The sequence below is a fragment of the Electrona antarctica genome, assembly GCF_951216825.1.
Source record: "Electrona antarctica genome assembly, chromosome: 13".
In the NCBI taxonomy this organism is placed as follows: domain Eukaryota; kingdom Metazoa; phylum Chordata; class Actinopteri; order Myctophiformes; family Myctophidae; genus Electrona; species Electrona antarctica.
In genome coordinates, this window is record NC_136794.1 from 14654377 (window position 1) to 14672291 (window position 17915).

The following is a 17915-nucleotide window of genomic DNA, read 5'->3' on the forward strand; positions in this document are numbered from 1 at the left end:
CAACACAGAAACACAGGGCAATAAACACAGTAGCACAGAGGCAAGGCAATACACACAGTAGCACAGAGGCAAGGCAATACACACAGTAGCACAGAGGTAAAGGCAATACACACAGTAGCACAGAGGTAAAGGCAATACACACAGTAGCACAGAGGTAAGGGTAATACACACAGTAGCACAGAGGTAAAGCCTAAAGGTAATACACACAGTAGCACAGAGGTAAAGGCAATACACACAGTAGCACAGAGGTAAAGCCTAAAGGTAATACACACAGTAGCACAGAGGTAAGGGTAATACACACAGTAGCACAGAGGTAAAGGCAATACACACAGTAGCACAGAGGTAAAGCCTAAAGGTAATACACACAGTAGCACAGAGGTAAGGGTAATACACACAGTAGCACAGAGGTAAGGGTAATACACACAGTAGCACAGAGGTAAAGGCAATACACACAGTAGCACAGAGGTAAAGCCTAAAGGTAATACACACAGTAGCACAGAGGTAAGGGTAATACACACAGTAGCACAGAGGTAAAGGCAATACACACAGTAGCACAGAGGTAAAGCCTAAAGGTAATACACACAGTAGCACAGAGGTAAAGCCTAAAGGTAATACACACAGTAGCACAGAGGTAAAGGCAATACACACAGTAGCACAGAGGTAAAGGCAATACACACAGTAGCACAGAGGTAAGGGTAATACACACAGTAGCACAGAGGTAAAGGCAATACACACAGTAGCACAGAGGTAAAGGTAATACACACAGTAGCACAGAGGTAAAGGCAATACACACAGTAGCACAGAGGTAAAGGCAATACACACAGTAGCACAGAGGTAAGGGTAATACACACAGTAAAATATGTATATATACATCCAGGAAACAGCCGTCCACTCCACATCATGTCAAAGTGATGATTGATGTCATGCCGTGTTGTCATGGAGCCTAGGTGCCTGGACTGAAAAGCAAGCGGTCCTGGCCCAAAACACACTTTTTGATGATGACATTTAACCTTTATTGGATTGTGATCCCACTGATTGTGAACATTTTCTTTTCATATCATAGTAAGCTACGATTTGACACAATTAGCACCAACCTGACAAACACACAAATGACCTGCCTGTGACCTTTGCCCCCTGTGTAGCTCATGTGACCTGAGTGACCTGGAGTTCCTGGACGAGGAGTTCCATCAGAGCCTCCAGTGGATGAAGGACAACGACATCGAAGACATGCTGGACCTGACCTTCACTGTTAACGAGGAGGTGTTTGGACAGGTGTGTTTGTGTGCCCAGGAGTACAGTTTAGGCAGGTTAACCGAACATTGATATATTATTAATTACTAGTATTAAAATGTTATTATCTTTTTTATGTCCAATGTATTTGTATTTAGTTCAGAAAGTTAACATAACTATAACCTTTCAGGATTCCAATTAAAAAATTGCAAAAAATTATTCAGGATTTCAATTCAAATATAGCAAAAATAGCTGATCTAGAAGCTGCGACACGTTTTGAGCTTGTAGATCAGCTATTTTTGCTACGACAATAATATGCAATGCGAGATTTAGAGGAAAAAATAGAATCAACTAGAAAAAGTGCCCCTCGGGGCACAGGTCTCCACCAGGGCAGGTCAGGTTGTGGCCTCCTGGTGGCGCTATAATAGGCCAATGTGAAAAGGGTGCCATTTCTTCATACGCCTTTGATGGCAATTGGATGATTTGAGGCATTTTGTTCCAAAAATGTGTTTTGCAAAAATCAACCTGTTGGTGGCGCTATAACAGGCCAATGTGAAAAGGGTGGGATATATTCCTCAGCCTAGTAAGAAAATGTGTGAAAGATTTCACGTAAATTGCATGCTGCGTTCATGATTTGAGGCTTTTGTTCAAAACGGGGCAATCTTGCAAACTGTGAAAGCCAATTATAGCCAATTAGGATGGAATATGAAATATCGGACAGATCCGACTTGAGCACATGACCATAGAGATACTGTGTAACGATTTGTGAGATTTTTGGACAGAATCTGGAGGAGTAATATAAAAAAATGTGTTTTACAAAAGTCGGCCTCCTGGTGGCGCTATAAAAGGCAGATGCGGAAAATGCAGGTCAAAGGTTTATCCTTGGCCTCTAGGGAGTGTGCATGGAACGTTTCACGCAGATCGGTGCAGTTTTAGGTAAAACATGTGAAAAGCTGCCTCATGGTGGCGCTATAACAGGCCGTTCTGGAAAATGTGGGGCAGAGGTTCATCGTTGGCATCCAGGGAGTGTGTGTGCAAAGTTTGGCATCGACCAGGTTAACGGTGCCGGAGATTAGCTGTTCACAGACGGACGGAAGGACGGAAGGAAGGACGGACACACACACGGACGGAGTGCAAAACATACTCTCTCCCCATGCCTTCGGCCTGGTGGAGACAAAAAGTTAGCTGTGTTTGTTTGCTGATGAATTAGATGTTCTCAGTTTTTCAAATTGCACTTTTTACACAATCGGTCTGAACTTCGCAGACTAGGGGCTCCATTTTCGCCACCGCTAAACCCCTTATCCCTAAACTTCTTTGCCTTTTTTTTTACTATTTTGAAGAACATTTTTGAATAGTTCAACTAGCCAATCTACATTGACACGTTGTGTGAGCTTGTAGACTGACCATTTTAACTATTCAAAAATGTGTTTGCAAAATAGTAAAAATAGGCAAAGAAGTTTAGGGATACGGGTTTAGCGGTGACGAAAATGGAGCCCTAGGACTCAAAATCGACATCAGACCCAAAAATCGGGCATCACAGTTTTTACTCCAATCACTCCTCCCTCCACTCACTCACACTTACACTCACACTTACACTCACACTTACACTTACACTCACACTTACACTCACACTTACACTGTACGCACGCACGCACGCACGCACGCACGCACGCACGCACGCACGCACGCACGCACGCACGCACGCACGCACGCACGCACGCACGCACGCACGCACGCACGCACGCGCGCGCGCACGCACGCGCGCGCGCACACACACACACACACACACACACACACACACGTTGTTGTTGTGAGGTCTTTGAATGTGTGTGGTTGTGCAGATCACAGAGAGAGAGCTGAAGCCGGGTGGGGCAGGTATCGCTGTGGCCGAGAAGAACAAAAAGGAATACATCGAGCGCATGGTGAAGTGGCGGATTGAGAGGGGCGTGGCCCAACAGACGGAGAGCATGGTCCGAGGATTCTACGAGGTACTATACCGCACGTTGTTGTTTTTTGTTTTAATTCAAATTCAAATTAAAATATTGTTTTTATTTTTAAGGTCAAGCCCCTTATTTTCCCATTTCCGAGGGGCTCCACAAAGTGCCACACGGTGGCTCTCACTTCATCCATCTGTTACAACACATGTCATCTAAAAGAGTAAATTAATAAAGTAAATAAATGTAAAAATGTAATAAAATAAGCTATTAATTATATAAAACAAGAATCAAATATAGCCCATAAAAAAAACAAAAAAATAAACAGGTAGATTTGAGCGAATCAAGACATTTTGAAAACAGGAAATGAGGTAATTGATCTAACTGAAGTAGGTAAATTGTTCCAGTCAGAAGGTGCTTTGAACTTAACTGTTTTGATGCCAGAGGGCGTTATACTAGGCCTAGGCGGTAGAGGTGGTAGGTGGCGAGTGACAGCTAAATGTGCAACATGAGCAGAGAAGAAGAGGTCTTGTTGTGCCTGAAAGTGAAAGTACTCAAACCCCCGGCTCTGTTGAGGCTCACAGAGGCCTAGCGATGCGATCATTGATTAGCGGGAGCTAGAATTAACTCCTACTGTGGCTGCGAGGGCACTGCTATGAAGTTGCTGTATTCAGTGAAATCACAGTAACAACACACAATATTATGATGACATGCAAGATGAGGTCACATTCACATTTGTGTGCGTGTGTATGTGTGTGCGTGCGTGCGTGTGTTAGGTGGTGGATATGAGGTTGGTGTCTGTGTTTGATGCCAGGGAACTGGAGCTGGTGATCGCTGGGACAGCAGAGATTGACCTGGCAGACTGGAGGAACAACACAGAGTACAGAGGAGGTACAGTATGGACCATTGTCTCTAGTATCTACTGTATATGGACATACAGTATATATATATATATATATATATATATATGCTTCTAAAGAAGGCCTATCTCTCTCTCTCTTTATATATATATATATATATATAAAGAGAGAGAGAGATAGGCCTTCTTTAGAAGCATACCACACAAGCACAGAAGAGTGGAGTCTGTAGCGTGTTGTGAGGCATCAGGTTAAAAGCCTTTTTAAGGAGCTGATCAATACATCTGAATGGCTGCCAGCTGCAGAAAGACCAGAGAACAGGAATCGACAATCAGTGATTCACGGTGAAGCCCTTTTAATAATAGGGGAATTGACTGATTTTGTGCGGACGGGTTTGGATCCTCCATATTAAATGCATTGGGAGACTCTTGGTTTACTTATGATCCTATTTCTATGCAGTTGATGTATTACCTTGTGTTGTCCTTGCTTACTGTAAATCACTCTGGATTAAGAGTGTCTGCTAAATGCCTACATTGTAAATTGGAAGGGAATGAGGAGGAAGGGAATGAAGGAAGGAGAGAAAGACAGAGACAAACACAAATGAGAGAGAATGAGAGAGAGAGAGAGAGAAACAGAGATAAGAAGAAAGGGGGGAAAGAGCGAGGGAGACACTTTCTCCCGGTCGTTGTTGTTCACTTGACAAATGCACCGTCATCCTTCAGGTTACCATGACAACCACATGGTGATTCGCTGGTTCTGGGCAGCAGTGGAGAGATTCAACAATGAACAGAGGCTGAGGCTACTGCAGGTAAAGCACGTGCACCACCACATGCACACAGTCTGCCACCGTGTGGCCGCTGGTGGTACTACGAAATCAGAATCAGAATGCGACTTTATTGTCCCATCTCAGGTTTACAGGTGTAAAACTGTGGGTGAAATACAGTTTTGTGCAAGCTTCCATCGTTTTTGTTATTTACATAAAAAGAGAAAGGGGAGAAGAAGATGGGGGCTGGGTGAGCAAGGGGATATGGGTGAGAGATCAATAAAAAACAACAATGTATTTAACCACATTGGTTCTTGAACATAATGTCAAAGATCCCGAATTTAATTGTAGGCCTATTTGGCCATTTTAAAAAAAGTAGGGATAAAAAAGGCTAAGGATAAGATTTGTGTTTCAAATGTTTCAAGATTATTAAAAGGATAAAGCAATAAAATAAACAAATAGCCGAAGTACAAAATAGGATTAAAGTGGTTGGAATACTGGATAACTCACCCCGGTGGAAAAGGGGCTTGCTCGTTTTTCCTCTCAGAGCTTTCCCCAGTGAGGGGTGGGAGGGGCTGGGAGCGGGGGGGCAAGGCGAGAGCCCTGTAATGTATGCAGATTCAAGCACAGTTAACACACTGCCTTACATACACTACAGAAAACAACCTTTAGTTGCCTTATAGGTTCAAGATTCATAACTTATATGCTATTGGCTGTTTGTATTCTTTTTGGAAAAATATAAAAAGATACTCCTATGGAAAGGCTATATTATTTTACTTATATTGATCATTTAGTATTATGTAAGGTTTTGCCCACTAAAATGTTTTAGATAATCCCCACATAGCCTACAACAACTTCCGTGAAACGACTTCACTGTCTGCTGTCGTGAAAGTAGAGAAATTCAAGTTTCCACACCAAAGTAGTAGTAGTTGTTGAAAAAAACGGGGTCGCGGAAAAGGGGTGAGTTGTCCTGTTACCAAGTGGTTCAACTGATTTTTATGCTATGTTGTCATTTTGCTGGGGACCCCCTGCAACCCCGGAGGGTTCCTGGACCCCACTTTGAGAACTGCTTCATGGATCTTCTGAGCCGGGGACAATATAAACAACAACAGACAACCGCAAACTCATAATAAACAGGCAGATTGCTCAGGAGCCATATCCCGTCTATCAAGAAGTAGACATTAGTGCATTACAGGTTCATTATTCATATGTGTCTAGTTCGTCACAGGTAGGCCTACACACAGTATTTATGTCTTGTGTCTAGTTTGTTACAGGGACATCCAGCATCCCCTATGAGGGCTTTGCATCTCTGAGGGGCAGTAACGGACCCCGGAGGTTTTGCGTTGAAAAGTGGGGAAAGATCAGTTCCTTACCCAGGTAGGAAGTCACTATCACGGCATGTTGCATTTGAATCTTAACCCCCTTATGCATGGACAATTCTTCGCCATTGTATTGACTCATGGCCTGTTTTTTTTTGCTTTTAATGACTATGAAAGCACTAAACTGCTTTTAAACTGTGCTACACAATACACATAGTTTATGTTCAATTGTTATTTATATGTTATATCTCTGCTGTCGGGAAGAAAACTATGTCCAAAATATATACTTATCACGGGGGGGGGGGGGGGGGGGGGGGAATTGTGACGTGACTTTATATATCGTCAGATATTTGCATGTGTCATTATATCACCATCACTTTACTCAAATCCAGCTCAAGTGGAGTTTTTTGACCAGTGAATATGGAGGTAGTTATGTCCATCATTGATTAGAACGATGAAGTCAAATGGAAAAAGAAAACCTGAGTTATTGGATGAAGATAAAGATCTTCCGCTGGGCAGCTGCTCTATGTGCCACAGAGGGAGGTTAAAGCCCAAACCACACCAATGGGTCGCCATGCAACTCCTTGCAACCATACTGTTGCGCGTAGACACATGTAGTTGCAAGCAGCCATTAAATTGAATCACTTGGGTCGACATGGGGCGCCAATGTGCAACAGGAAATATCACACCGCTGGGACGAACGCTAAAACCGTTTTGTTGTGTCTCGACCCATTGGTGTGGTTTGGGCTTTAGCCAGAGTGCTTTTTCATGGGATGCAGACATTTGTCCGACATACAAAAAATCCGACCGACAGGACTCCGGCGAACTCCTGTCGGTCGGACCTTTGGTATGTCGGACCAAAAGCCTGCACCCTTTTTAATACTTTTCATATTTTCAATATTTATTTTGTAAAACCCACAGACAGTGGGCACTAGCATTGATTTATGAAGAAAATAAAAAACGTTGTGCGCTAGATGCTAGACACAGCGACGATATGTCGGTATGTTTGAGTCAATAGTGTTTCTAACCCTCTTTCTCACTCTGTGTGTGTGTGTGTGTGTGTGTGTGTGTGTGTGTGTGTGTGTGTTTTTGGGGGATGTACGTGTGCAGGGCTCACACATGCTTCAACCGTCTGGATCTGCCCCCTTACCCGTCGTTCCCCATGCTGTATGAGAAACTGCTCACCGCTGTAGAGGAAACAAGCACTTTTGGACTGGAGTGACCCTCAAAATGGCTGACCCGTCCAGGTGACTGTGGAAGGACAAGAAAACGGAATTCTACCATTTTGTTGGTCGAGGACTTAAAAGAAAACAGACACACACACACAAACATTGTTTTGAAAAAGGAAACAAAAGGCAACTAACTTTGTGGACTATTTTGACCCTGCTGTTTGCGCCTGGCATTCCATCACACAGACAGGCTTCTTCCAAATCCCTGCCCTTCTGTCACACCCCCGAAGGGACCTGATCCATTCTGTCACATCCCCCAACGGGACAGGACCCGATCCAAGTGCAGAGGCTCTGGAAATGTTTTCCTATGTTACGAAGGACACCCATTTCTCACTACATCGCTCTTTATTTGTATAGCCACACGTGTGCTTTATCTCTTGGTTACAGGATTTCCAGCCCTTGTTCCCTCAAAAAACCCACCCCCACTAACCCCAGGGGGCCCAAGCTTGGACCTCATACCCAGAAGACTAGCTGCCCCGTCCCTACCTGTCCCCTCTCCGGACCTCCAAACTGTGGTGTGTATACTCTGGGGTTGCAGTGTTCCGAACATGGACTAATAACTGTCATACACAGAGATGCATACACAAACGCACCCACAACACGTAACACTTGAGCGTGCAGACGAGACAGACAGACAGACAGACAGACAGACAGACAGACTTGCTTCTACTAACTGTGAGGTCACAGCTACAAACAATTCCTGAAATGGAACTCAGACCCTTGTACACTACAAAGCTGAATACATACAGTATACCACATCGAACCCATACAGTCATACTGACTGTGTGTACACACACACACACGCACGCACGCACGCAAACACCCACCCACCCCCACACACACACACACAGACAGAAATATAGCCTCTGTTTTCTATAGGCTGCATGAGAGATGATAGCATTCCATATGGTCATATGTACCCTGGATCACTCTGGTATACAAACACCAAAACACATAACAGGGTTTCAATCTTTTTATTCAACTCTCACCATAGCAAGTGGATGGAACTATTTTCACACACAGGAACAATGTGTCACGAGTATGAAACAATGATGTACAGTAATGTGGTGAATGTATCAAAACAGTGAGTGAATGTATGAACTTCAAGCACCTCCAGTCGGCCTGGTGAGAGACTGACTTAGCAATACATTTCTACAGGGAACTGAAAGAGAATCTTTAGACTCATATTATGTGCCCTAATGAGGTTTCTACATGGAATATATTTGGTTCTATAAAAGGAACAATATAGGTGACAAAATGATTCCATAAGGAAACCTTTTAACCACATGAATCCTAGTGTCCCTATTTCTGCGGCAAACATTCCGCTAAAATTAAGCAGATACACGCTTGTGGATCGCCTAGTTTCCTAGTGAAATCAGGAGGGGGCGGTCAACTAGGTATATAGGGTTTAAGTGGTTAAGGGCCTTGTGAGCCACTGAACCCTTTTTGTTTCAGTTCCATATAGAACTTGGTGTTCAATGCCAGAGGAGGCGCCACCTCTCCAGCAGGTGGTGCTCAAACCTTTGTGTCAGCTGAACTTACCGGTATGTGTTTCAAGTCTCTGTGATGGGCCAGTGGCAAGAATTTGATGATTGCCTCTGGGGGACTTGGTCCACAGGCTGACATGTAGTGGGACTTACACTGCAAGTGTTGAACAAACCCAAGAGTGAAAATGGAAACGTCCATTTTTACACTCAGAAACACTGGATTGTACTGTGGAGAGGTTTGACTGGCTCAAGGTGTGGCAAAGCAAAAAAGGAAGAATACAATGAAATACAAACGATGGGCGTGGCATTTGGATGCAAACAGGTGCAAGACATCAACACAAGCGGGAGCAACACTGGGTGCTATCGTGACCATTGTACTTCTGTAGTGATGGGTCAATTGTTTCCTACTTACTGAATGACCTGGAATATTGTGGCTAGTATCCTCTGGTTGACAGTATGTGTCCATGCCAGACATTAAGCATGTGAAGAAATTAATTAATTTATTAATTTCACACTTTATTGTGCAGAACCCGAATCCAAAGGACCCTTGCACTCCGTCTCTCACACAGTCTGACACGCACACACGCGCGCACACACACACACACGCACGCACCCGCACAGGCACACACATACTCATTTTCTAAGGGGTGCATGCAAGGTAACTACTGTACATACAGAGTGGTGTTGGAGCTAGATCACAGGGGCTGGAATAGTGCTAGAGAGCCTCCCAGATGTTATTGTATGTTGTGGAGGCAGCCTTCGTATCCCAGCCCTGACCCAATACTGCATGCCAGGATCCTCTGGGCCAGCCCAGCTCTGTGAGCTGCACCAGGTTAGAAGCCCCTAGATGGCGTTGTGTTATAGCTCAATATTGCATGCCGATAATAGTGAAACACAGTGTCCTTACTAGCTTTTTTGCATGAGGATATCGCTATCTGTTGTGGAGGAGGGGTGGGGGAGCTGGATAGGTTGTGTCACTTACTGGAGGCATGCGTCCCTGTGCTCACCCTGACACTGTCATACCCTGGCACTGTCATAGCCAACGGTACATATGGAGCCATTGTAGAGGTCTCACACTCTTTGTTGAACTGCTGCAACACCTTTACCCTGTTTGGATTCGTTTTACTCTCTTTTCAGCTGCCGGAAATGACAAGGAATGTTACAGTAACTCCTGCAAGAGTGTTGTTTAGTGTTGTTTTGCACTGCATTAGTTACTGCATAACATGTCAAATGTCATTGCTTCCATAATTACTGTAGATGCAGAGGGTGAACTTCAACAATGGCTGCTATAGTGTTAAAGAAAATAAAACCTGTGTGTGTTTGTGATACGATATCATGTGATGTCACATATGATATTATGATATGTTACCTCTATGACAGTGCAATGGAAAGTGTCACAGACAGCACGCCCTTAAAATGTTGTATGATTACTTTTGTGTTTGTCCACCTATCTTAGTAATAGCTTGGACATGATTGTGTCATTTATGCTCCGTCATACCATGGCGTCACGGACCGGAAATAGCGGATCTAGGAGATCATTTCGGTGCACGACGTCATCGTACGACAGACCATGAATGAAGGTTCATAGTTCCTGGAGACACAGAGAATCAATAGGGCTGTTATGATTTAACGAAAGCTAGAGCACCTGTACGTGTTACCATGTGAGCAGTCATGTTTGTCTCTATCTTTGTATATAGTTGTACATGTATGTCTGTCCCATTGTCTGTATAATTATATATTTTGCACCGAATGTACCAAAGGTTTGGGGCTTGCATAGTCAACCATTAGGCCTATATTGGCATCACCTTCTTTCTGGCGTGTGCCATATCACCTCATCTCTGCTTGAGGGCCATCTTTAACTGTCCTTCACGTTTGGGTTGAAATGGCGTGGCCAACCAGACATTTTCCATACCAAGGCTTGTTCTGCTGCAAAAGAGATTGATTTCTTGCTTTCTTCCAAATGAGGACAAAGCTCACCATGTCCCCAGCTTCCTCGCTCGGTCCATTTGTGACACAGCTGGACCCCTCTTTTCAGAACCCCACTCTATGCAAAGCTCCTGTATGTATGTATGTCTCCATTTCACCCCAATGATTGTAATAAAAGAGAACAAATGGCAAGTTTTAATTAATGACAGACGAGTCTGTGTGTTCTTGTATACAGTATATGGATTTCTCTCTTGATATGGACATCAGTGTCTACATTGAGGGTTTGTTTTACAAGCTCCTCCTTCAACATTCCCTACTGACATGGTCTGCCCCAGACGTGCTTGTGGTCAGGGTTTGAGGTAGGTTGTCGGTCTAATGACAGTCGGACCAAGTTCCAGTAGGCTTTATTAATTCTTAATTCTTGATGAATGAATGTGAAACACAAAAGACACAGTAAGTATATCAATATCGGTATATCGATCTGAATTTTAAAAACTGTTTTTTTTGCTACAGGCTATTTGTGTGTTTACACTGGCATATGCAAAGCTACAGTTTAGCATACATTTTCAGTGGAAGCCAGCAAGATACAAAGTGACAAATATGCTGCATGGCTTTCTATCTTTGGACCATGGACTTCTCATTACTTGCGCAAGCAGAGCGCGCAAGTACTGTGGTCGGCTGGACCAAAAGTGGTATATATTGTATGCATGGTATGCATGGTTATAATTGGCTGTTGATGGTGACGTAATTAAGATATGTTTCAATGTTGGGTAAAAGGTAACGTATGTATGTATGTATGTATGTATGTATGTATGGTGGTCCCTTATTGGTGACATAACTAAGGTACGCTTCAAGGTAGGTATAAGGTCAATAACGGGTCTAAAGGATTTAGAACAGCAGTTTTAATAGACATTAGTTAGTAGCAGTACTTGCGTGCTCTGCTTGCGCACAAGTAGGCCATGTATGGCCTACCTGTGTGCAAGGTGCAAGTTTGCACCTCGACAGAGTGCATTTCTAGTTTACTGCTGGAATCGATTCAGTCTGTAGTCCCGCCCCTGCCACCGGATACAGCGGGGACACCCGAAAATGAACCCGAAGAAAAATCAGCTAAAGCTAATCTGGCTACCATCTTTGTATAAGTCATCAGAAGTGTTAATATTGTAAGCGCGAGGTAGCAACGATTTAGTAATGACGTTCTGTTCAAACACCCCAATCTGAGAAAGGATTCAGAGAAAAAGCGTTTTAAGATTGCAGTTAGCTAGTTTAGTTTAGTTTATTTGATCATCTTCACAGTATCAATACAATTATTCATCAACATAGGGAAACAGTAACATAGTTGGAGGTGATCAAAAGGAATAGGCTGAAGCTGAAAGCTTATAAGTGCCTATATCCTACCAACAAAACAAAATTTGAGTTACTCAAATCGTTTCAATAATCGAAGGTTTTGCAATAATCAATCCAAACATGGCAGTCGACGACGGGGAATCATTTCATTGACGGACCACAGGCGAGCCGAGCGTTACCTAGCGACGGGGGCGCTGCTAGATCGTGATTCTGAAATAAAGCACTTTTAACAAACACCGTTTGTGACAGCCAAGTCTATGGTCTTTTAATGTTTGTTTACGGCACTAAATGAGATGTCCTGTGACAGCCAAGTCTATGGACTTTTAATGTTTGTTCACAGCAGTTAAACATGTGACGTCATGTGGCAGCCACAGTGGACGCCCCTCACTTCACACAAGTGTGATTTTTATTCCAGTTTTTGCTTTTGCTTCCTTGTATTGTGGCTATCTAGCCGCCCAGAGTTCAGCACCACGGCCAGCTCCAGCCCCTTGGCCATCTAGTGCTCACTCTACCACAGTGGTGGCTGGCTCTCCTTGGTGCTAGACCAGTGGTTCCCAAAGTGGGGTCCGGGGACCCCCAGGGGTCCTTGAGGGAGTTCCAGGGAGTCCCCAGTTAAATGATAGTTTGGAACCAAATGTGACGGAAGGAAGGAACCAAAACCTTATGGGTCTGTAACTCTGAGATTGTACAAATGACAACATAGCACGTAGCCTTTTGGGCTCTCTCTTAATGAACCAATACCCTAGACCGGGTAGAAGTTTTGTTGGAGCTTGTCTATTTAATTAATTACTCCCACCCTGTAGTTATTACGAGCCTCTAAATAAATTCTCACTTTGTGCACTTGGAACAGTCTTCAGTCTACTACACAGTAGGAGTACGTATTCTCCAGAGACATTTAAAAGAACGGAATTATACCTCTAAATAAACAGAATACTGACATATGCTACAAACTATATATACACACACACACACACACACACACACACACACACACACACACACACAATGAGAGTAAAGGCTTTGTATTTGAATTAGAGAAAAGTTACGGATAAAGGTTTATCAGGGTTGGACTTAAAATAAAAAGGATTAAAATAAATCACACTTGTGTGAAGTGAGGGGCGCTCTTATCATCATACATCATCACATTCCGTGCTCAGCCAATCAAATCATCACATTCGGGGGTGACACACAAAGTTGGGCATTAGAGTGTCTAGCGCCCTTCAAAAATAGAAGTAATTTCATAAAATGAGATTAAAAAAAAAAACTTAAAATAAAACAAAAAAGAATGCTTAACAAATTCACTTCCTCTGCCTGCTTAGGATCCTTCTTGGTGCCTCAAACTTCAGAATTTGTGTCATGAACATCTCATCAGTTTCCAATGGGTAGGCTATAGCCATTTGGTATAAGTTGATGATAATAGTAGGTTACATAAGAGTAAAAATATTTTTGTTCTGGTTCCACAAACATTTATAGCACCAATATAATCAACAAAAATAATATTGAATGAACATCAGTGACATTCAGGCCATTGAGAAATGTCCCAAATCTCCCAATGGCTGGGCCTGTCATGCCATAAAAAAATAAAAAACACCACACGGGCGCACCCCTCTCTCACATGCACAAACATACACGCATGCAAGCACGCACCTGTTTCAAATCTCAATGAGTTTCTTCAGGCATTCCACCACGTCCTCTCCCCTTTCCCAAGGCACAACATTGGCCTGGAAGTTTTCCATCTGCTTCAAGAGCTGGTGCATGGTGAAGTCCTTCCTGGGGAAAGCCGTGTCGTCGGGGCCCAGGGCCCTGGAGGGACAGATGTCATTGGCCCCGTCCCCAATGTAGAACACCTTTTGGAAGGGTGCCTTGCCTCGCTCTTGCCGTTTGATCAGGTACTTCCTCAGGATGACTTGCTTGCACATGTTCTCTGGGCAATGTGTGCAGTTGTGAGAGTGGTACGGTCGCAGGACGAGTTGTCCGTCCACGAAGCTCGCCGGGTTGCTGAAGATCCTCTGGAAGAGGTGACGGATGTTGTTGTATTCCAGCCACTTCTCAATGAAATACACGTTAGCGTCAGAGACCACCAACAGCTCAAAGTCATTCTGGTGGTTGTCGAGGTACTGGAAGAGAGCCGGCATGCCAGGGGTGGGAGAGATCTTCTCCACCACCTTGCGGATGGAGTCCTCAGACACGTCCCGCTCCGCCATGTAGGCCAGCGCATTCTGCATGTACTCGTAAAAGTTTTTCTCTTTCAAAGCCATCAGTGTATTGGGAAGCTGCTGGCCCAGTATTGTATCCACCACCGTGTCATTGCTGTCCTCGTTGACAATGGTGCTGTCAAAGTCAAGCAGCATCAGGAAGCGTCGTGTTGGAGACTCGGCAGTGCTCGGGCTGGAAGTGGCAGCCATCAGCAGAAATAGCTACTTCAGACAGTTACGTGATACAGCTTCTTCTGTTGTTATTGCGCGGGATGAGCCACGTTGAGGGTTCTGCAACTACTGACCGTCAACACGGACAGGATGAAGTGTTTCCATCTTATTTTCAGGGGATAGCTGAAAGCATGCGAGCTAAAAGCAGGCTAATATTGTGTGTTAAATGATATTATTTTTTGACATTTTACTTTAAATGACAATTACATGGTTGTGTTGACAATGTGATGTCATTGCATGATGACGTCAACAAATTATGTGCAAATTCATATGCACAGAGAATGGTAGATTTTTAGAACTTGGTAATTTAAATGGTCCATGGAAAGACTGCTACTATACATACTTTATTTATTAATTATAGTAAGTATTGTAGCCTACACAGTACACACTATATCCTACTAAACATGCTGTGTACAGTCTCTGCATACTGGACAAGCTGAAGGCGATCGGTTTTGATTGTACATCATTAAACTGGAAGAGAACAATCAACGGAACCATGTCTTCTCCCCTCCCGGTGAACTGTGGGGTTCCCCAAGGAAGCATTCTAGGGACGTTACTGTTCCTACTTTACATTAACGACATGAATGCTGCCTGTAACTGCAAATTGTTCCTGTTCGCTGACAACTGAGCACTCAAAATGCAGGTTGAGGAGGCTCTCAGTTCTGAACTCACCAAAATTCAAACTTGGCTTACTGATAACAAACTCTCACTACATCTCGGCAAAAACAGAATCCATTATTTTTGGGTCCAAACATGCTCTCAGTAAAGTAAATGATACAGTATCTGGGCTGTATTCTTGACAACAAACTGACAGGTGAAAGCATGGCAACAAGGGTAATCAAAAAAGTAAACCAAAATCCTCTTTTGTCAACAAAAGTGCTCTCAGGACTCCTAGCTTGGAGCCCTAATTCAGCCCTCCTTTGACTATGCTTGCACCTCTTCTAAAACATCTCAATGTCACTGAAGACTAAGCTCCAAACCTCCCAAAACAAACTAATTCGACTACTTCTCAGCCTGAGGCCCATGACCCATCTTTTTGCAACCCATACTCTAGGAGTAGGTTGGCTCCGGGTAGAAAACAGTTAAGCAATTGAAATTGGGATTGACGTTTACAATTGTAAATGCAGCTTTGTCCCCTATGCCCTCAGTACCCGCATACCTGAGCGACACCCACAGCCACAATACAAGAGGTTGGCACTCGACAGAGTGCAGTGATGTGATGTTTCATAGTTTATTTTAAATTAATGTATTAATTACTAATTACTGCATTAAAACATCCTATTATGTATGGAAAAATCACATCCGTGTGAAGTGAGGGGCGCTCTTATCATACATCATCATACAGCTCATTCTGGCCAATCACAATTTGCATCCTCACTTTTGTCATCAATGTTTGTGATTGAGCGCACACTCAAAACACTCAAAACTAGTCAATGGAAACTGTAGCAAAACAATGTTTGTGTTTACACTCTAGTTTGTTTACACAAACACTCAAAACTAGTCATAGGAAACGGTAGCAAAACAATGTTTGTTTACACAAACCCTCAAAGCTGGACATAGGAGGGGATAGCGCACCTCAAAAACTCACAATTGGATTGGAGAGGGGGGGGGGGGGGATTTCGACCTCAGGATGCGGTCCTCATAATGTGTCCTCAGACACTGCACAACACTCATAACGAGATTTCCACCTTCTCCTCGGCGGCTGGAGCAATTGAACTGCATTTGCACACAGGCATTGATAACGCATTCCTGGGGAAATGTGTGTGTAGTTGCCTAAATAGGCAATATAATAGCCTACATATTGTGATGTCACCGTATATTGTCCAATCATATGAGGACAATATAAAAAGTGTATAAATATATATCTTTTTTAAATCATTCAAATACTTTGGGTATGTCAAATCCCTGAACGGGCATGCATTAGTAATAACTAATTACTAGGGCGGCTGTGGCACAGGAGGTAGAACATGGTCGTCCAATGATCCCTGACTGGGTCGGCGGTTCGAATCCCCCCTCCTCCTCCTTGGGTAAGACACTGAACCCTACATTGCCTCTAATGAGTCGGTCGGTGTGAGCTTGCCACCATTGGTGTGTGAATGTGGGAATTGAGGGCGCTGGCGTCGACTGTTCGCCACTTCACCTCCCAATGTATAAATGAATGAACCATTGTAAAGCGCTTTGAGCACTTGGAAAAGCACTATAAGAATCACACCTGTGTGAAGTGAGGGGCGCTAATATATTAACTATACTAACTCATGTTGATTAGGTGATGGTGATGGTGCAAACAAACATGAAACGCCATTAAAACTCATTCTAGGCCAAATACGTTTTTGTCTTCTTTTAACAAATGGCTATCCAATATGTTTTTTTAACATTGGGGGGAAAAAAACCTTTTTTTAATCTTACAACTCTCTTTCTAAAAAGATAGAACAAATCTACGTTAGCCTGTGCTGAACTATTGCTACTGCCATTTAGCTATGTATGAGCTAATAGAGGGAGAGGGGGGAGACAGAAAAGGAGAGAGAGAGGTAGGGAGAAACTCTGCACATACTTAGGGCATGGACTAGTGATAGTTAAATTACAGAACTCCCATACTTGACATAGGCCTATTACATAGATAATAGACAAATTAAATGTTTGACAATTCCTTCCTTAACCTATTCCAAATTGACCATCTGCATGCAGAGTAGGGTCACAATATGGGATGCACATGCAGATTAGACACTCCAACGGACCGACATGCGGAAACAACAGTCGGACATGCGGTCGAACATGCGCTGCTCCCGTGCTTGCGGTTAGGGTTTGAGGTAGGTGAATTCAGAACACCGGAAGCCTTAGAACAGGAAAATGAAGCCATAATGTTATGCTATATGTAAATTAATATAGAAAAAAAGTGAGTCACCTTAGTTTTCTTCTGGACTGGAAAAGATGCTATTGACAGTCCACATCCAATACTGTACAATACATGTATTGCCTATACTAGAAATGACCTGTAAAGTTACTTTATTGTATCATATACACAATAAGCAAGCAGTGCTGCTGGATCTGACAGTTCCGTGGGAAGATCGCTTGGAAGAAGACTTTGAGAGGAAGCTCTCCAAGTACGCATGACTGGTCAGCGACTGTCAGCAGGCAGGTTGGAAAGCAAGGTGTTTCCCTGTGTTGGATTCAGATGATTTGCAGCCCGTTCCTTGGCCCTCGCCTTCAGTAGTTTAGGCATCGAGGGAGAAAGAGGAGAGCCATCCACAGTACCACCGATGCAGCAGAAAGATCCTCTAGATGGCTGTGGCTCAAAAAAGGGGAGCCATGGAGTCATGGTAGCTAGCTAGCCATCTGGACACAAGCTGGGGTCTGATCAGCTCCGGCTGGGTCACCTGCAGGAGGGCGTATGATGTTGAAA

The 17915-nt window shown here is 43.6% G+C and overlaps 2 protein-coding genes across 7 annotated transcripts in view; one reads left to right on the forward strand and one right to left on the reverse strand.

Moving 5' to 3' along the window:
* hecw2a (HECT, C2 and WW domain containing E3 ubiquitin protein ligase 2a) overlaps positions 1-10938 on the forward strand; it is a 40656-nt gene extending 29718 nt beyond the window's left edge. For all 6 annotated transcript variants that reach the window (XM_079518129.1, XM_079518130.1, XM_079518128.1 and 3 more), the window contains 6 exons: positions 1143-1272; positions 3072-3218; positions 3941-4055; positions 4744-4829; positions 6049-6161; positions 7214-10938. In XM_079518129.1, the coding sequence (XP_079374255.1) occupies positions 1143-1272; positions 3072-3218; positions 3941-4055; positions 4744-4829; positions 6049-6161; positions 7214-7325 (703 nt within the window). In that variant the 3' untranslated portion in view covers positions 7326-10938. The remainder of the gene's footprint in view (positions 1-1142; positions 1273-3071; positions 3219-3940; positions 4056-4743; positions 4830-6048; positions 6162-7213) is intronic.
* A 2803-nt stretch (positions 10939-13741) lies between these two features.
* LOC306934856 (putative phosphatase phospho1) lies at positions 13742-14494 on the reverse strand (the record flags this gene model as incomplete). The annotated part of the gene is made up of 1 exon (XM_079517665.1): positions 13742-14494. One exon carries the CDS (start codon positions 14492-14494, stop codon positions 13742-13744), a length of 753 nt encoding a protein of 250 aa, XP_079373791.1.
* Between the last annotated feature and the right edge of the window lie 3421 nt (positions 14495-17915).